The sequence below is a fragment of the Mustelus asterias genome, chromosome 1 (assembly GCF_964213995.1).
Source record: "Mustelus asterias chromosome 1, sMusAst1.hap1.1, whole genome shotgun sequence".
Lineage (NCBI taxonomy): Eukaryota > Metazoa > Chordata > Chondrichthyes > Carcharhiniformes > Triakidae > Mustelus > Mustelus asterias.
In genome coordinates this window covers 53,083,659-53,105,199 of record NC_135801.1, presented here as the reverse complement: position 1 = coordinate 53,105,199, position 21,541 = coordinate 53,083,659, and the positions used below count along the sequence as shown (strand labels likewise).

The following is a 21,541-nucleotide window of genomic DNA, read 5'->3' as shown; positions in this document are numbered from 1 at the left end:
GGTTTTGTCCTCACTTCATTACAATTACAAATACCAAAACTACATCCAGATTTTTAAAAGAAAATTTATGAACAGAATGTAAGTATTGACAATTTTCATATCCATTAATACCTATCTTTTGTGTTCCTTTGTTTACTTTAACATTCCTATCAAGTGCTGCCTCAGTGGTTAACCTTGGCTGCTGAACATCCATTGAGGACATTTCAGATGATCTTGGAGGATGATCTTGAGCAACTCTGAACATATAGCACCCAGTAGCACAGTGCATCACCTTGGTCTGCGCTGACTGGCTGAGTGGTACCGACAAGTCCACTGGCAAGGTGTCTAGTGTTGACATTGTCCCAGGAAAGAACAGCAGCTGCTTCCCTCATGGTACTAATATTAGGGAAATATCTCAGCACTCCTGGGACTCTACTGCAGACAGCAATGCAGAAGTGATGTGATGCCCTGAAGCCCGTTTCAACAGGACCCCAGAGCCAAGATGGTAGCTATGATATTTTTCAAAGATAGGTTTACAGACCATGAAGGTAAAAACAAACAAGAGCTTTATTGGAAAGGCATTTACTCTACGGGCTGTTGGTATAGACTGCCCACTTTCCCGTGCAAACGACCAATGATGTAAATAATATGTCACATGATTGGACCCTTAGGCCCTTATTTTACTGGCATGCCCTCCCCAAAATGGGGCAGGCGAGGCTCGCAGAACAGCATTCTCCGTTGGCCTCGGCCACGATCTTATGAGTCTCGGGTGGGTGTGCCGGTAAAATTCCAGCCTTAAAGTGACCTTGGAACACAGTGTTATCCAGAAACTCCCAAACGCTGCAGCCTTGACAAATCATCTGTCATGCTATCTTTATTGTGTTTTATATTCACTTTTTTATGTTGCTTTTTTATATATTTTGTATATTACCACCAATTTGTGTATTATTTTAAACCTTACAGATAGAATTGAACTTACCCATTTACTAGATGCTCATCAAATAGCTAGAATCTGCCTGTAGAATCATAGAATCCCTACAGGGCAGAAGGAAGCCATATGGCCCATCGTGTTTGCACTGCCTGTCCAACAGAAGATACCATCCAGGCTCTTTCCCGTAACCCCATGTATTTACCCTGCTAATTCCCCGAACTACACGTCTTGGGACACTAAGGCGCAATTTAGTATGGCCAATGCTAAATTAACCTAACCTTCACATCTTTGGACTGTGCGAGGAAACCAGAGCACCCAGAGGAAAGCCATGCAGACACGGGGAGAACATGCAAATTCCACACAGTCATGTAAGGCTGGAATTGGACCCAGGTCCCTGGTGTTGTGAGGCAGTAGTGCACCGTGCCACCATTCTCGCCTGTAACAAAGTAAGAACCGATTCCTCTCACATGAAGACAAAGAAACAGTGCTGAGTTTCATAGCTTAAGGGATCAACCCATCAGGCTGGTTTGTCACAAGACCGGGTGCTCCTTTCTTCCACATGCTCCGTTCCATATAACCTTCTCCACCCACATGCCGAAGCTGCCAAAACCCAGTGCTCTTTGAGTTGTCATTTTGGGCATGCAGTGATCACTCAGACACTCTTCTGACTAACACCTCCCACACACATAGGTAGCACCCACTTTCAGCATTGGGATGCTCACCTACCTTTTGGGAAAAGATCAATCAACCTTTTGTGGCACTGCAAACAAGTCCTACAGATGATCCCACAGCTACTGACCCCCTTTGCCACCTCCATCCAGCCTTGTTTGGTCAAATGGGAATGTCTCCTCTTCCCATCCCATGTGAGGAGACCTTCCTGTTGCTTAGCCAAAGTTTGGAGGAGAGCGCACAGGGCACACATAACATGGCACTGCCCATTCCAGTGGCTCTGCCATTTCTTTAGGTTATCAGTTGTATTTTCCCAATCTGCACTGGTTGTTGAAGAAGTGGGCATAGTCAATAGTCATGGTGAATACTTGAGGAGCGACACGCTGGCACAGTGGTTAGCACTGCTGCCTCACAGCACCAGGGACCCGGGTTCGATTCCTGGCTTGGGTCATTGTTTGGGGGAGTTTGCACGTTCTCCCTGTGTCTACATGGGTTTCCTCCGGGTGCTCCAGTTTCCTCCCACAGTCCAAAAGACGTTAGGTGGTTAGGTGCATTGGCCATGCTAAATTCTCCCTCCATGCACCCGAACAGGCGCCGGAGTGTGGCAACTAGGAGATTTTCACAGTAACTTCATTGCAGTGTTAACGTAAGCCTACTTGTGACTAATAGCTAAACTTTTACTTTTTAGGAGGACTTGAGCTGTCAATAATTATGGTGGCTCATCTCTGAAGCAGATTGTCACTTAATATATCGCAATGCCCTGCCCCATTTACACAACCCCTCCATTGGTCTGTTGCACACTGCTGTCAGCCCTCTAACCTACCCAATCACTGGTGCTCCCTTTTCAGCATGTACATCACTCACTGCCTTACATCCCACCCTGGGCCTCTGATTTTCCAGCAATCCCAATTTTCCAATTGACCACTGAACGCATAATCGCTATAGAACCATGGAATGGAGCAGGAACATATGCTTCCACTGAGGTCACCACCCTACTGAGCATAAAATTCCCCAATTCTTTCTCTATTGGTTGAGAGGGGTCAGCTTTCTCAGCATTTGAAATTACAGAAAGCAACACGGGCTAGCTTAAAGTCCCTCTCACAAATGAAGACTTTAAGGAAGTTTGTGCCCACTGTGACTGGTCAGGCCTATCTATGACTTGCAGATTCTCCCACAGTAGGTGCAAATGAAGTTGCAGTTGCTGCTGGAGGTAATTCGATTTTTCCTTCTCCTCCTCTTCTCTTCCATGCTGGTTTTTTGTTCAGTCTAAAAATTGTCTCTAACACTCCCAATGTAGGTCTCCAGACACCACGAACTTGGGCCTGTGCTTCCCACTGATGATGGGCAATGTGGCACACAGATAGGGGCTTCTTCAGATAGTCCTCAAAGTGTTTATGTGGGGCCCCGCTGTTCTGTTTGCTCTTCGTACAACATGATCTTGAGCAATATGCTTTTGTCCATCCATGCAACATGACCCACCCAACAGAGTTGACTTCACAGAATGATGGCCTTGATGTTAATGACGTTAGCTGTTACCAGGACCCATGACTCAGTGTCTTACAGGAGTGCAGTGAGGACTATGGTTTTATACACTTTGAGCTTGGTCTGTGCCCTGATATTGTGGTTGTTCCATATTCATTTGTAAATTGTGCCAAATGCACTGTTACATTTTGAAAGCCACATCCTTGTCTATGGGGGCATCAAAAGAGATGAGGCTCCCCAAATATGCAAATTGCTTGACGACATTCAACTTGGTTCCCTTGATGACAATATTTGATGGTCCATAATCTTATTGTGGTGCAGCTTGAGGTATGAAGAAGGTAATTAGAGATGGGCAATAAATTCTGCCCTAGCCAGCGATGCTCGTATCTTATGAACAAATACATTTTAAAAAGGAGCAGAGAGAGAAATGCAACATGTCAAGCAGAGTGGCGTGAGCAAGAAGCCAGAAGAGGCAAAGAGAATTAGTATAAAGAAACCATATGAGGGAACACCTTCAACATCAGTAGTGGCTATGACCACTATGTGGTCCTTCCTGTTTTAGTCCAGATTCTCTCTTTGAGCAGGAAGATGGTGTGCATGGCAGTTCTTCCTCCACCATAGAAACCATAGAAACCCTACAGTGCAGAAGGAGGCCATTCGGCCCATCGAGTCTGCACCGACCACAATCCCACCCAGGCCCTACCCCCACATATTTACCCGCTAATCCCTCTAACCTACGCAACTTAGGATTCTAAGGGGCAATTTTTAACCTGGCCAATCAACCTAACCCGCACATCTTTGGACTGTGGGAGGAAACCGGAGCACCCAGAGGAAACCCACGCAGACACGAGGAGAATGTGCAAACTCCACACAGACAGTGACCCGTGGCAGCCTGATGCCACATATTGTGTGCGCTCTTCTCCAGTGAGAAAGAGGGGCTTGTGTTTGTGATAATCATGTAAGTTGTTTGGACAATGTGGCTGTCATGGTGAAATAGCTGACGATAGTTGCAATTTGGAGTTTGCACATTCTCCCCGTGTCTGCGTGGGTTTCCTCCAAGTGCTCTGGTTTCCTCCCACAGTCCAAAGATGTGCTGGTTAGGTGGATTGACCATGATAAATTGCCCCCTTCTGTCAGGGGACTAGCTAGGTAAATGTATGGGGTTGTGGGGATGGGGCCTGGGTGGGATTGTGATCGGTGCAGACTTGATTGGCCGAATAGCCTCCTTCTGCCCTGTATGATTCTATGATATTTGTGTTGTGGGTAAGTGAAAGTAAGTGGTGAGTGAGTATGTGAATACAAGGAAAAGGAGGTTAAACAAAGTGTGATGCTGTGATTGCAAGGCAGATAGTGTTGTGAGTATAATAAATACAGAGACTGTGGGTGATGCAGTTTTGATTTTAAAAAAAGTATTGTGCCAGTCATATTTTAACAATTCTGTCAAATCATTGATACTTTTCACGTTCATAGGGTAAGACTTCTTGCATTGGCGTATTCTTCAATCTCATCCCAATATCTCTTGAGTAGATGGCTGAAGGGATCAGGGGAAAGGAACACTCTCTCCATTACCTGCACCAAAGCTTCCAGAACAGTATGAGAAGCCTTTGGTACCTATTCACTCCCTGCATCTGTGTGGTGAACCATAGATGGTTACCACTATGGGTACTTGTACATATGTTACTCTTGTTACTGTTGGGGTTAGGGTTGGGGTGTTCCACCTGTTAGCATTGTTCTGTGGTACACTCCGTTTGGCTCCGCCTTCTTACAGGAGTATAAAGGTCACTGCTACTTCCTAGTGGCCCTTAGTCTGGGATAGTATTGTTAAGCAGTGTGCTCTATTCTTGTTGTGAATAAAAGCCTTTATTTCCGGGTACGTCCTAGCCTCCCATGTGAATCAATCGCGCATCAATTTTATTCACAACAAAATACCGAAAATTTTGTTCGAAGAAAAATGGAGCAGATGCTGCAACCCGATCGGCTAACCTTGGATCCGCGTGCCACTGGAGCATCGAATACTTTCAACCATTGGTTGAAGTGTTTCGAGGATTACATCGACGCCTCGACAGCAGTCCAGACCGAAGCCGACAGATTGCGGGTTCTCCATGCCAGGGTGAGTGACACTGTGTATGCAACAATCCGTGATTCCCAAAATTACAAAGAGGCCATCGAATTACTCAAGAAGCTGTACCATAAACAGCCGAACAAAATTCATGCTCATCACCTATTAGCCACTCGACGGCAGCAGCCTGGCGAAACTACGGGACAGTACCTGCGCGAACTTCAACAGCTAGCCAGAGCCTGCAACTTCAAGGAGGTGTCGGCTACTCAATACACCAACGATCTTATCCGAGATGCGTTCGTGGCGGGAATCGGCTCATCCTATATTCGCCTGCAGCTGCTAGAGCAGGGTAACTTGGACCTGGCTAAGACGGTAGAATTGGCCGATGCAATGGAAACAGCCTCCAGAAGTCTTGAAACATACCCCACCGACCACGTGGGAACATCGTGGCAAGTACAGCCACCGCCTCAACTGTACTCGGCGGCTCCTCGGAACTGCGCGATAATGCTCTCAACTTCAGACCTGACGGCTGCGGCAGCTCCAGGAGGCCCACGGTGCTATTTCTGCGGATTGGCGAAGCACCCTCATCAGAGATGTCCGGCCAGGACGGTGTTTTGCTCCGCCTGTGGGAAGAAAGGGCACCATGCAAAAGTGTGCCGAGCAAAGACACCTTCCAAGCCCAGCAGTGCTGCGTGTGACTCCCCAGGATCCATCTCCTCGTCTCCGGCCTCATCGATGTCTTCAGCTATGTGCGATTCACGGGCGCCGCCATTTCCTATGATGATGATGCAAGCCACATGCGATCTGCGGGTGCCGCCGTTTTCAACATCATCGACCACGTGCGATTCGTGGGCGCAGCCATTTTGGTCGACACCGGCCGCAGAAGACCAGCAGGGGTCCTCGTCGTCGGCTATCTCAGCCCACCTGCAGTTACACTCGGGATCCAACAGTGGCGTCAATCATCCTGGACCAGGCCAAGCCTCACAGACTCGACAAGTCCATGATGGACATAGAGGTAAATGGGTGCCTGGCGCATTGCCTGTTTGACAGCGGGAGCACGGAGAGCTTTATCCATCCGGATACAGTGAAACGGTGCGCTCTCCGTGTGCAAACTGTCAGGCAGACAATCTCCATGGCGTCGAGGTCCCGATCTGTTCTCGTTCTTGGGAGCTGTGTGGTAACCTTAACGGTGCGGGGCACAGTTTACGAGATCTTCAGGCTCCTCGTGTTACCACACCTTTGCGCTCCGGTACTCCTGGGGCTAGACTTTATGGTCCACCTGAGGAGTGTGACCCTGCAGTACGATGGGCCACTCCCTCCACTTTCAGTGGGAGAACAGCAGCCTCCAAATTGTCCAGCGCGCTCCACATGCAGTCTCTCGACACTCAACATTACCCCACCTTCCCTATTCGAAAATCTCGTGCCAGGCTGCAAGCCCATCGCGACTAAGAGCAGGCGTTACAGTGCTGAGGATCGGATCTTTATTCGATCTGAGGTTCAGCGGCTCCTCAGGGAAGGGGTCATTCAACCTAGCACTAGCCCATGGAGAGCACAAGTCGTGGTGGTCAAGACTGGAGACAAGCCCCGGATGGTCATAAACTATAGTCAGACCATTAATAGGTACACGCAGCTGGACGCGTATCCTCTCCCGCGCATATCTGACATGGTCAACCAGATTGCGCAGTACCGGGTGTTCTCCACCATCGACTTGAAGTCAGCCTACCACCAGCTCCCCATTCGCCCAGAGGACCGAAAATACACGGCCTTTGAGGCGGATGGCCGTCTCTACCACTTTTTAAGAGTCCCTTTCAGCGTCACTAATGGGGTCTCGGTCTTCCAGCGTGAGATGGACCAAATGGTGGACCAAAACGGGCTACGGGCCACCTTCCCGTACCTGGACAACGTCACTATCTGCGGCCATGACCAGCAGGACCACGACGCCAACCTCCAGAAGTTTTTACGCACTGCGACTCTCCTGAACCTGACCTATAACAAGGAGAAGTGCGTATTCAGCAAGCACCGCCTAGCAATCCTCGGATACGTGGTGGAAAACGGGGTCATCGGCCCCGATACAGACCGTATCCGTCCCCTCCTTGAACTTCCCCTACCCACGAGCATCAAAGCACTGAGAAGATGCTTAGGCTTCTTCTCGTACTATGCACAGTGGGTTCCCAATTACGCGGACAAAGCCCGTCCGCTCATAAAATCTACCTCTTTTGCCCTGACAGCAGAGGCTCGCCTAGCCTTTGAAGGGATAAAAGCCGACATCGCGAAAGCCACGATGCACACTTTCGATGAGTCCATCCCCTTTCAGGTGGAGAGTGATGCATCTGATTTTGCCCTGGCCGCCACACTTAACCAGGTGGGCAGGCCCATCGCCTTTTTCTCTCGCACCCTCCAAGGCCCTGAAATTCGGCACTCCTCTGTGGAGAAAGAGGCTCAGGCCATTGTGGAGGCCATACGGCATTGGCGCCATTATTTGGCTGGCAAACGGTTTACCCTGCTCACGGACCAGCGGTCCGTGGCCTTCATGTTTAACAACACGTTAAGGGGAAAAATTAAGAATGATAAAATCTTGAAGTGGAGAATCGAACTCTCCACCTACAACTATGATATCATGTACCGTCCGGGGAAGCTCAATGAGCCCTCAGATGCCCTGTCGCGTGGAACCTGTGCCAGTGTGCAGGAGGACCGGTTACAGGCCCTCCACAATGATCTCTGCCATCCGGGGATCACTCGGCTCTTCCATTTTGTAAAGGCTCGGAATCTGCCCTACTCCATAGAGGATGTCAGGTCGATAACTCGAAGCTGCCAGGTATGTGCAGAGTGCAAGCCGCACTTCTACCGGCCTGACAGGGCACACCTAATTAAGGCCACTTGCCCTTTTGAACGACTGAGTGTCGACTTCAAGGGCCCACTTCCTTCGACAGATCGGAATGTGTATTTCCTCAACGTGGTTGACGAATACTCCCGATTCCCCTTTGCCATCCCCTGTTCTGACATGTCCTCTGCCACGGTCATCAAAGCCCTGCGGAGTCTTTTTACCCTGTTCGGCTACCCCAGTTATATCCACAGTGATAGGGGTTCATCGTTTATGAGCGATGACTTGAGGCAATACCTGCTCTCTAAAGGAATTGCCTCAAGTAGGACTACGAATTATAACCCCAGGGGTAACGGACAGGTCGAGAGAGAAAACGCTACAGTCTGGAAGGCTGTTTTACTGGTGTTAAGGTCTAGGGGTCTTCCAGTCTCCCGTTGGCAAGAGGTACTTTCTGATGCGCTCCATTCAATCCGGTCCCTCCTGTGTACGGCAACCAACGCTACCCCACATGAGCGGATGTTTACCTTCCCTAGGAAGTCTTCCTCTGGGACCTCACTGCCGTCTTGGTTGACGTACTCAGGACCTGTCCTCCTGCAGCGGTATGTTAGGGCCTTTGGTTGAACAGGTCCACCTCCTCCACGCCAACCCTCAATATGCCTATGTGGCATATCCTGACGGGCGAGAGGACACGGTCTCTATCAGAGATCTGGCGCCTGCAGGGGACCTGGAAACCCCCGTCACTCCCGCACCCCTGGTTAGGATTCCTTTGCCCATTCTCTCCCCTCCTGACTCGGCGCGGGCAGCATCGGGACCTCAACTTAATCCTCTTACTCCCGTTTACAGCTTGCCTGAGTCCAGGAGATTGTCGCCACCTCGAGGTCCACAGGTGTGCGAGGAACTGGAGGAGTCACTGGACATCACCTCGGAGAGAGGGTCGTCACCACGGTCACCAGAACCGACACTGGAGCCAGTACTGCGGAGGTCGCAGAGACGGTGCGGACCCCCGATACGGCTGAACTTGTGAACATATGGACAGTTCGTATTGTCTCCTTACCCCACCGGCCTTTGTTTTTAAAGGAGGGGTGAATGTGGTGAACCATAGATGGTTACCACTATGGGTACTTGTACATATGTTACTCTTGTTACTGTTGGGGTTAGGGTTGGGGTGTTCCACCTGTTAGCGTTGTTCTGTGGTACACTCCGTTTGGCTCCGCCTTCTTACAGGAGTATAAAGGTCACTGCTACTTCCTAGTAGCTCTTAGTCTGGGATAATATTGTTAAGCAGTGTGCTCTATTCTTGTTGTGAATAAAAGCCTTTATTCCCGGGTACGTCCTAGCCTCCCGTGTGAATCAATCGCGCATCAATCTGTTGTTTCTTTCTCCACCTATTCTACAATGTTTGCAGCCAGAATACACCACTCCTTTAAGAGGTGCTGTTTGCCTTTAAATAGTGTCATAAACTCTCAGTATCACATCTCCACCCTTCTCCCAAATAGGCGTGAAGCCAATGGATAACATGTATGGCACTGGTTTCAAGTATAAATTATTATAATTCGTGAAAAGCACAGATGTTCTTTGGTCAGGTGTCATGTTGCTCATCCCCTGGTTTATACATCTATGTGTAGGATTCATTAATATTCAGTAATACAATTAATGCTAACACTTTTGTCATTTTATTACTGTAATGTTATTGTTTCTTTCAATGTCATGGTATCTGAACTGCAAAGTAACTAAACTATCTCAAGGAGAAAATCATTTAACTGAACTTGTTGGCTGTAAAAAGAAATTTTATTAAACAGAGTCCTGTAAAGTTTTCTTGCTATATCTTAAATTACATCATCTTTAACTAGCAATAATCTTTATGACTCAATGACGGAAGCACTGAAAGCTTTGAATAAAAAATGATTAGTTGAATCATTGTGGATCTGAAATATATGTTAGTTAATTGAATTGGCCATTTGTTATAATTTTATTAATCAGGATTGGAGGATTGCGGATGTGGTTCCTATATTCAAGAAAGGGAATTGGGATAGCCCAGGAAATTACCAACCGGTGAGTCTCACCTCAGTGGTTGGTAAGTTGATGGAGAAGATCCTGTGGGACAGGATTTATGAACATTTAGAGAAGTTTAGTGTGCTCAAAAGTAGTCAGCACAGCTTTGTCAAAGGCAAATCGTGCCTTATGAGCCTGGTGGAGTTCTTTGAAAATATGACTAAACACATTGACGAAGGAAAAGCAGTAGATGTGGTTTACATGGACTTCAGCAAGGCGTTCGATAAGGTCCCCAATGCAAGACTTCTCGAGAAAGTGAGAGGGCATGGGATCCAAGGGGCTGCTGCCTTGTGGATTCAGAACTGGCTTGCCTGCAGAAGGCAGAGAGTGGTTGTAGACGGGTCTTTTTCTGAATGGAGGTCGGTCACCAGTGGAGTGCCCCAGGGATCTATTCTGGGACCCTTGCTGTTTGTCATTTTCATAAATGACCTGGATGAGGAAGTGGAGGGATGGGTTGGTAAGTTTGCCGACGACACGAAGGTTGGTGGTGTTGTGGATAGGTTGGAGGGATGTCAGAAGCTGCAGCGTGACATAGATAGGATGCAAGACTGGGCGGAGAAGTGGCAGATGGACTTCAACCCGGATAAATGTGGAGTGGTCCATTTTGGCAGGTCAAATGGGATGAAGGAGTATAATATCAAGGGTAAGACTCTTAGCAGTGTAGAGGATCAGAAGGACCTTGGGGTCCGGGTCCATAGGAATCTTAAATCAGCCTCGCAAGTAGAGGAGGTGGTTAAGAAGGCGTATGGTGTGCTGGCCTTCATCAATCGAGGGATTGAGTTTAGGAGTCGGGAGATAATGATGCAGCTTTATAACACCCTCGTCAGACCCCACTTGGAGTACTGTGCTCAGTTCTGGTCGCCTCATTAGAGGAGGGATGTGGAAAGGGTGCAGAGAAGGTTTACAAGGATGTTGCCTGGATTGGTTGGCATGCCTTATGAGGATAGGTTGAGGGAGCTCGGTCTTTTCTCCTTGGAGAGATGAAGGATGAGAGGTGACCTGATAGAGGTGTACAAGATGTTGAGAGGTATAGATCGGGTGGATTCTCGGAGGCTTTTTCCCAGAGCTGAAATGGCTGCTATGAGAGGATAAAAGGTCACAATTTAGTTTTTCACAGTTGAATGAATTCGCAGTGACAAAATACAGCTTACCTTTTATGGTGCTGGGGAGTAGATACAGAGGAGATGTCAGGGGTAAGTTTTTCACTCAGAGGGTGGTGGGTGAGTGGAATCGGCTGCCGTCAATGGTGGTGGAGGCAAACTCGATAGGGTCTTTTAAGAAACTTCTGGATGAGTACATGGGACTTAATAGGATTGAGGGTTATAGGTAAGCCTATATATAAGCCTAGGTAGGTAGGGACATGACCGGCGCAACATATGGTCTGAAGGGCCTGTTTGTGCTGTATTTTTTCTACGTTCTATTTCTATGTAATATCAGAGATTTACTTTAAAAGTATGTTATTCTTGTTCAATATAATTTTTTGATCAGATAATATTTATAGACCCAAAAAAAAGTGAAAAATAGAATATGCTCAAAACTAATTAGTTATTTTTGCTGTTTCTTTTTTCGCTGTCTTATGCACAATTTCTATCTCTTTCTCTCTTGTTTAGTACTTGCAAATGTATTTGGAACTGTCCAATTCCATGGATGATGATATTGGCTTAGGCAAAACCTATGAAGCACTGGCTAAGGCCTTGATAAGGTAAGCTGTATTTTGTCACTGCGAATTCATTCAACTGTGAAAAACTAAATTGTTTGAGGTCTGTTGCCAAGCATTACAGCATACTTAAATCTGAAGCATTGCCCTTCTTGAATGACCCTTGCAGGAAAGTTATCCAGTTATTTTCTCGGCACATTTCAAAGACAGCATGAGGTTGGCAAATGTTAGATATTTTATTGTAGCAAACATCTAGTTGATAAGCTAGTCCTGCCATTACATTTTATGTTTCAGGTTATATAACCAAATGTTTCAAAATCTTCGAATATTTTAGATTTTCATTTCAGTTTTAGAACTACTTATATTATTCCTTTAAAATTATTTTCCAGGGGCATAACATTCTGTCTGTTCATTTTTATTTTGGTCAGTCTGAGATGATTAAGTGTTTTCCCACTGGGAAAAAGTGTTTTTTTAGTTACAAATGTTTCTACAATATAATAACTCAAACATTATACATACTGCATTTATATTAAATGTAATTCAACAGTCCAGTAAGCATCACAATTTATTAAATTAAACTGGTTCTTTCTGAGATGAAATTTTGGAAATGACCATAGAGAAAAAAAATTAATTGAAAGTGTTTACATTAATTCATGAAATGAAGAAAGTCGTTTAAATTTCCACCTGTCACCAGTCCCATTTTCTTCTTGCTAAAAGCTCCTGTCCTTAAACTTGGTGGCACAATTGGTAACCCCCCTGAGTGACTGTTTTCATCTCTGCTATATTTGATTTCTCCACACTGAACAAATGATTAAGTTTTCATGCATTGGTTCAGCCAAAATCTGTGTTCAGTCAACCACATCCTTTATTGATTACTTCTACTGCAAACAGTAAGCTGTGTGTGATGTACATAATTGGACAGTTGTCAGGGGATGAGGGTGTTAAGAGTCCTGGTTCCCCAGCTGGAAATTGGAATCACCTTGATATACAAATAGTGTGTGCTAGCTTCTCTCAACCTTGAGACTAAGGAAGCCTGTTTTCTGAGAAAATAAATTAACTCTTTAAAGCCTCCAATAGAAGTTTCCTAAAGTACATGATATTTTTCTCAAATGAAATTTTAAAGTCAGTGCAGAAGCTCTCCATGCCACCATGCTGAGCCACGTTTATTATTATAGCATTAAGGTTTTTGTAAATTGCAGAAGAAACTGGATGAAGAATTGGCCCTGTGGAGTATGGACAATATGTGATATACATGTATATTTTTGTATCTTATATGGATGTAATGTGAAAAGAAATTAGGATCCCTAGCTCATTCTGTGAGTGCGGATGATAAGTAACTTCTTCACTCATGAAATATAAAACAGCCAAAAACATGCTTAAAGGAATTGTTTTGCCTTAAAACTATTGTGTCTCCCAAAGCGCAATAAAAAATATTTCTTAGGCAAATATTTGCACACTTCAACAGTTATATTGCAATATTCATTTGTGTTCTAATAACAAAGACATCATAGTGCTGCTTGCATTATCTTGGCGATTACTGTGAACAATGTTAATGTGTGAAAGCTTATGCACTCCTAGTAAGTTTAAACTTAAATGGTTGAAGAATCAATTAAAATAACAGAGAGAGAAAAACTGATTTATGCTAAGCAATCATACAATTACAATATTCATTGTACTTTCCATGTTATTGTTATCAGGTGTAACAAAGGCTGGGATCCTCCAATCTCATTCGTCCCGCCACCACTGCCAGCGAGAATGGATAATTTGGCGCTCAGCCAGAACTCCATTTGTTGCAGCGGGATGGAGAATTCCAGCCGCAGGCGAGGTCAGAGAATTCCACCCAAAATATACCTTAAATATTATTTGAAAGCTGGAATATTCTGCTTTGGTGGAAACTGCATCTTCATTGGGGAAAAATATCAGTTTGGCACAAGCATATACTCATAGCTTTGGCCAATATATGGGTGGACTCACTGGCAAGCTAAGGGGGAAGAAATTAGCAATGATATGTGCAGAAACCTCAGCTGTATGAAAAGGAATAAAATAAACAAATTTTATATGCCCCCTCTGCCGCAACAGCAATGCTAGACAACAAGAACATTAGAATAGCTCCTCAAGTCTGTATCACCATTTAATTATATCATGACTGATCTGCACCTCAGTTCCATTTAAATGTTCTAGTTCCAAAGTTCTTGGTACGAATATCCAACAAAAATCTTACTTTGTCTTAAAATTCCAATTATCCTAGCATCCATAGCCTTTGCTTTCTTCCAACTTTTGTGAGGAAAAGTGTGTTCTGACTTTACCACTATATGGCTCAGCTCTACTTTTAAGATTATGTCCCTTTTCTTTCATTCTCCTACTTGGAAAAATTTCTCTGAATCTGAACTATCAAAAAATTCTATTATTTAAACATCTTGATCAGACTACTGAATATACTGAAGATTATATAAACCACGTTTCTGCTACCTGTACCCATAATTTAACCCAGTCAGCCTCAGTATCAGTCTGGTGAATCTGCACTATAACCCCACTGTGGCCAATGTGTCCTTTCTCGGGTGCAATGCCAAAAACAAAATACAATGTTCCAGATAGGGTCAGGCCAATTGAAGAGTAACTTGTTCAACTTTGTAATTGGGCTCCCTTGAAATAAAGGCCAACATTCCTTTAAGTTCTCTCTTATACCTGTCCACTAGCTTTTAATAATTGTGCACTTGGGTTTTCAAATCTCTTTGCTTTTCCACATTACGGTTTTCTCAGCATTCTGGAAATAATCCAATTTATCTTTGTTAGTCCAAAAGTGGATGACTTCACACTTTCCCACATTGTAAGAAGTCTCACAACACCAGGTTAAAGTCCAACAGATTTATTTAGAACCACGAGCTTTCGGAGCGCTGCTCCTTCATTAGGTGAGTGGAGTCCACCAACCCTCCATCTACCACCACTCCCCCCCGCCCCCCCCAGTTCCGCCTGACCTGACCTGACTTGTCACCACCACCTAACTCCCGAATCCACCAGCAAATCCCCTAACGACTACCCACCCCTCTGACTTCCACCACTCCTGACTAGCCCTCACTCTTGACCTGACTGGTCCTCACCATCCTACTAGCTCCCGACCTTCTTACTCACCCGATCTGACTAGATTATGACACCTGATTTTCCCATGACCCCCAACTCCCCTCACCCCTCTGATTCATCCTGACCTGACTCATCCCACCTCCATCCTACCCACTTACACTCTCTCCATAGCGTTTCAAAGAAGTCTCAGGACAATTAAATTCATTATTTACCAGAATATGGCACTGAAGCCATAGAAAGGGGACATGGCTTCTGCCCAGATTCCCTTCGCTGATGTCTCCAAGGTTTCCTGTGCTTAGTCAGTTTGGAAGGGTCCTCCATCAGAAGATTTCCCACTAAAATCAGAGCGAAGTGTATTCTTTTAGGTTGTGATTGCACTAGAAAGGGTACAGAGGAGATTCACCAAGATGTTTTGGGCTGGAACATTTCAGTTATGAAAAGAGACTGGTTAGGCTGGTATTGGTTTTTTAGAACAGAGAAGGCTGGGGGGGTGGCCCCTCATTGAGGTGTATAAAATGATGAGGTACATAGATATGGTAGATAGGAAGAAACTTTCCCCTTAGTAGAGGGGTTAATAGCCAAGGGGCTAGATTTAAGGTAAGGAGCAGGGGATTTGAGGAAAATATTTTCACCCTGAGGGTGGTGGAAATCTGGAACTCACTGCCTAAAAGGATGTTAGAGGTGGGAACTCTCTCATTATTTAAGAAGCATGTAAATAAGCACTTGAAACACCAGAGCATACAAGGCTTTGGACCACGTGCTGGAAAATGGAATGAGAACAGATAGGTGTTTTATGGCCAGCGCATACACGATGGATCGAAGGGCTTCTTTCTGTCCTGTAAAGGTAGGAAATAGGGTTTGCGACCAGGAATTTAAGTTTTGGGTCATAATGAAATGAAAAGTTGAAGCCCTAGAACAAATCCCTGGGGAGCACCACATGTCACAGCCCACCAGGCACTGTATCCTTTTTCTGTCTACCTCCCAACCAACTTTTAATTTAAGTCAAAAAGGGAAAGTCCTGTATAAAAGCAGTACTTGGAAATTAAAGTGTGTAAAAAGACATAAAGTTTGGAGTAGCAGGCTGGGAACCACCAAGTGAATTCAATGAGGAGGTGAATAAGGATCTGTGTCCTTTCCAAAGGAGACTGAAGAGAAGGCTGTCCATGACAGCAGAGATATGGACCCTAGAAGTTATGACTGCTTACTGTACTACATGAAAAGGGTATTGTGACATCACCTACATGCCTACCTATGTCTACCTACATGAACTATGCCACGCATAACACCTGTGATTTCATTTGTGGCAACCTTAGACAATATTTTTCCTTGTTGCAAATATCAATGGAATATGTGGCAGCTTCACTAAAATCTGTCATAGATCCCAACCTAGGAAGCAATCAAAGAACATTCAGTGAATATTCTGCATGGAAACACAGACCACAGTTCCTGGTGGCAGCTGGGAATATAATGAACAATAAATACCCCTTCAGCTCTTGGTGATTAGCATGTTAAGCTACTGTCTATCAAGGCTTTAAGAATCTTATGGCTACCAATTTCAGAATCAACCTGGTGATCAATGGGAATAGATCCATGGCAACAGTTGGAACAGCATTATTGTGGAGGAGACCTTGTGGCGCGTAGTAGTGCCTCTTTCGCTGGATCAGAAGCTTCGGGTTTGAGTCCAATGCTAGGGCTTGGCCACAGAAGGAGAGTTCAACGAGGTTCAATGGGCTGATAATCAGCTCGGAAGTCCTTCTGCCACTTCCCCCACTATTCCCCAAAGGGTAAAAAACAGCATGGAGGTGAAGATATGCAAACTGGTTTGCCATACATGTGGATGTCCACAGCAATGTTTTGACTCTTAAATGTCCTCAGAAATGGCCTAGCAAGCCATTCGGTTCAAGACTAATTAGGGATGAGCAACAATGCTGCTGTCATATGGCAGATCTCTGATCTTTACTCTTAGAGCACTACAGGAGGAGGTGGTGCCATAGTGGTATTGTCACTGGACTCTTATCTAGACACCCAGGCTGGGAATTTGGATTCAAATCCCACCATGGCAGCTGGTGAAATTTGAATTCTGTAAAAATCTGGAATTAAAGATCTATTAATGACCATGAAACAATTGCCTTAAAAGCCCATCTGGTTCACTAATGTCCTTTAGGGAAGGAAATCTGTCATCCTTACCTGGTTTGCCCTACATGCTTTGACTCTTAAATGTCCTTGGAAATGGCCTAGAAAGCCATTCAACTCGAGGCTAATTAGGGATGATCAACAAATGCTGGTCCAGCCAGTGATGCCCACATCCCATGAATGAATTTTTAATAAAACGTGTTGTTATCATGTAGGAAATGACAATGAGCTGTTGTGCTACAAAGTCCAGTAAACCATGGTTTGGATGGTGCTCCCACCAGGAGCAGGCTGAGATCCTAGTGTGGGAAAAAAAATAATTAAAACTGGGAAATATGAGTACTCACCTGAACTGGCATTCCATATTAAAGAATACAAGACCAGTTCAACCAGTAACTTTATTTGCCAGTTTTTACTGTTTTTTTTCCGTCTGGGGTTGCACCTAAGAGAAGCAGTAAAGTAGGAGCAAAAAAGTAGAGCAATATAGCGAAGAACAATATACAGAAATATTAGTTTAGTTTGTGTTCATTTTAAAAGAGAATGTGTTGTTTAGCATGCTCTTACCCATGGAAGTTAAGGTCATAATAAGGAAGGCTGCACTTACTTCACCATGACTTATTCAGACATTACTGTCATGACCATGTAGAGCCAAAGAGGTCTGATGTAATGTCCTAGAAATGGTACTGAATTCTTACTTCAAGACAGGGAGAAGGGGTGACATCTGTAGACTTTGGTACACAGAACAAAATACTTCAGCGATCAGTCATGCTCGGATGCTTCTTCCAGCAATCACTGAGAAGTATCGAGGTGACAACCATCGTAATGCTTACAGCAATGTAATTCTGCCTCCAAAGCAGATGGTCACGTTCCCAGGAATATCCATGTTCAGGCCTTTTGATACGGTTACTATGTGCAGGGCACAGTTGGCTATAACAAAATAGGACACAAGCCTTTTAAGATTCCATGATCACTAGTAGAGACATATTCCTCGATATATTGTTGCTCTGTTCACTACTAATGAGCTCATTGTTCATGGGAGGAGGGGGTAGGCCTTGTCGTCCACAAGCCATTAATCAACATGATTTTCTTTCTTGGAGGAATTCACTTATTCAGTGAATCGCAATTTTCTAATAAACATCTTCCCTTCAATTACTCCACGGACATGAATTGCCTAAATATTTTTGGGGGAAATGTGTGATAGGGAAATACAAGCACTTTAAATGCTAACTCACTCTCTTTCCCTCTAACCTCTTCTGCTGCTCTTCCATTCAATGGTAAGTCCATAGGCAATACAATACATGTTTCTAAGAAGCTTTTGCTGTACATCTGGGGATTGAAAATCTCACACTTCCACAGACAGTGAAAAGAAAATGTACTTTAAAATTATTCACAACTTCAATGGTCATTATTCAAACTTCAAGCTCTTCATGCTTAAAACCTTATTTCTTACTCCATATTCAGTTCATCCTGGCAACAGAGGCACAATATGACAAAGAAATTAGGCATGATTCCATGGAAGTGCCTGTTGCACACCTTTTAATGAATTCAATGGCAGGACCACAGACATTGGGTAGCCAGCTTATTACTGGTGAGCTGCAGTTTACAATCAAGCCCCAGAGGCAGCTCACCAGTATCAGCCCTGTAGAGAGCCTGATGGAGGGGGTAGAGAAGGCTAGCAATTGGGAAGCGTGGGTCAGCAGTGGTCTGTTAATTTCATGTAGAGCATAGCTGCTTCACCCGGCTACTCAATAAAGTAGGTAAAAAAGTATAACTTAACTTTAGAATGCCAGAATCTAACGGTCCCTTTAAGGATTGCTGATTTGACTGATAATTGCCTGAAGAAAATGAGTGACAAATGCAAAGGGACATTCTGCTGTCAATTGCAATTAAATTTGTTAAGGGGGACTGAAACAAGTGTTAGACCACCAAATTGCACATGCAGTGGGTCTAATGCCTTTTTTAGCACTTGCCTTAGACTTCATTGGAGGAAACCTAACCAAAATGGCACTTCTTGACATGAAATGAACACACATCCTATCCATCATATTGGAATTTTATAGACAAAATATGGGTGCAGCATAATCCAATTTCTAGGGCTATATTTCTCATTAGAAAAATCAAGAGACAAAAGGGAGGGAGGAATTACTATCACTAAAGAAGAAGTGTTTAGAAATCTAATGAGACTAAAGGCTGACAAGTCTTCTGGACAAGACTATCCTGCCTTCTTGGATCTTAAAAGAAGTGGCTGCGGAGATAGTAAAGATTGTTTTTAATCTTCTTTAGATTTTGGTTCAAATGAATTGGAAAACTGCAAATATAATGCCCTTAATTCAAGAAAGGAGGGGGGCAGAAAGCAGGAAACTATAAACCAGTTATCCTACCATCTGTCATTGGGAAAATGCTGGAATCCATTACTAAGAATATTTAGAAAACCATAATGTAGTCAAACAAATTCAATATGGTATTATGAGAGGAAAATCACGTTTGACAAATTTATTAGAGTTCTTTTAGATGTAGCAAACAGGGTGAAAAGGGGAGCTAATATATGTAATGTATTTAGATTGCCAAAAGGTATTCGATGACGTCACATAAAAAGTTACTACACGAGCTAAAAGTTCATAGTTTTGGGGGTGATAGTGTGGATAGAGAATTGGCTAACAACCAAGAAACAGAAAGTGGGATTCCCTTTTTGGCAGGTTTGAAGGCAGACACGCAAATAAAAGTGACCTTCCCTTTACCTATCTGCCTGCCTGGTGATTGTGGTGGGAAATGGGGGGCATGAGTTGATACAAAGTTGTCTTATGAGCTATAAAGGGCTATAGGGATGAATGTAGGTGGGGGGGGGGGGGGTCATGAGTTGCTGTGAGTTTGCAAACTTGGTATTGGGGCTATAAAGAACCATGTAGATGAGTGGGGTGATCATGGGTTGAATTTCAATAAGTTGGCCGAGGGGGGGAGCAGGAGAAAGGCAGAGCATGAGTTGGTATGGTTGGGGCATGGGGAGTGTGTCGGGATTGAGGGCATGTGATGACTATTCTTTATTTTTATTTTTAAAGTTTATTTATTAACGTCGCAAGTAGGCTTACATCAACACTGCAATGAAGTTTTGTGAAAATTCCCTACACTCTGGTGCCTGTTCAGATACACTGAAGGAGAATTTAGCGTGGCCAATGCACTAACCAGCACATCTTTTGGATTGTGGGAGCACCCGCAGGAAACCCACGCAGACACGGAAGAACGTGCAGACTCTGCACAAACAGTCATCTGAACCGGAATCGAACCCAAGTCCCAGGTGCTGTAAGACGGCAGTGCTAACCACTGTGCCACTGTATTGCCCCACTGGGACAAAGGGCAGGATTTTCTGGCCACTCTTGCCCTAAGACAGGAAAATTCCACCCAAAGTCTCAGAGCACCAGGCCAGCCTTTAAAACAGCACCCACTTCGCATCCAACAATTCTTACGGCTGACTCCAAACACTTTCTTCGGTCAGCAGGTCGGATTCCTGTTAGCACCCATGCCCCCTACACCCCTGGAAAATCTGAAGATTCAAGGCATTTTCTCCAAAGTCAGGTTTGTGGAGTCAGGAATTTTCCTGACTCTGTGGCTGCGATTCTCCCATTGCGACCCACAACTTTTCTGTCAGGTCGCGTTGGGAGACGCGTGTCTCTGGCCTTGAACAGGGATTTGCGCGTGCACTGGAAACGCATGCGCATCTCCTAGAACTGGCGAACAGTCGCCGACCAGACCACGCTGGAAACCGGCGGGAAGGCAGGTAAGTCATTTAAATCTTTTCTGCATGTATTTTAAATATGTATATTTGTTCATTATCGGGATCTTTCAGGTCCTGATTAAATCTCCTACCCTGCCAGGAGTACTTCATTCCGGCAGGGTTCAGACTAGCTCCCCATATTTGGAGAACTAGCGGGAGACCCTGCCAGAATGAAGGAGGGGCAATGGGGACCCCCATGGGGTCGGGCGGCAGAGGGGGCATGGACTATGTTTAAATAAATAAATAATAGAATATAAAACATCCCCCCACCCTACAGACTCCCATTCTTTGCCCACCTCCAAGCCAACTCACCTGCAACAGTTCCTTGACAGTTTGACACTTCCTGGACAGATTTTTCAACTTTGACACATCCTGGACAGCTTTGGCACAGGCAAACAAATGCAGTTGAGGAACTGAGTGCACATCTGAGAGTTTGGTGAGTGGAGTGTTTGAAGTGTTGTGCTTGTAAAATCTAGTATGATCTGTAATTGGCAGTAACTGGAAAGTACTGTGTAATTAGATGAAGTCCACTAGTTTACTTCTTTCTTCATGACACACAAATACACTCTGCTAAGAGAGCTGAGAATATAATTAGCTAACTGATTGAATCTAGTTTCTCTAGCTCCAGTTCACTTTACTTAAGAGTTTGGTGAGTGAAGGAGTTCAGTGAGGAGGTGAACGAGGTGTTCCTTTCTTTTGCATTTTCTACATTTTTCACCCTGTAGCAATTGGTTCTCATTCTACTCCAGTGAAAGGAGCGAGCTGTTTAGTAATTATCTGGTAAGTGATTAACGACTGCTCCAGATCTGAGGTTTGAAATAGTATACAAGCTGGTGGTAAAGTTAACAATATATATAATAAAGCAACATAAAAAGTAAATAATATAATTAAGTAATTGAGGCATTTTAAGGATG

The 21,541-nt window shown here is 44.6% G+C and overlaps 1 protein-coding gene across 1 annotated transcript in view; it reads left to right on the top strand.

Annotated features, from left to right (window-relative positions):
* Window positions 1-21,541, top strand: part of LOC144507131 (tetratricopeptide repeat protein 29-like) — a 273,293-nt gene that overhangs the window by 224,351 nt on the left and 27,401 nt on the right. Inside the window, exon 5 of the mRNA XM_078233957.1 lies at window positions 11,604-11,695. Coding sequence (XP_078090083.1) covers window positions 11,604-11,695 — 92 coding nt within the window. The remainder of the gene's footprint in view (window positions 1-11,603; window positions 11,696-21,541) is intronic.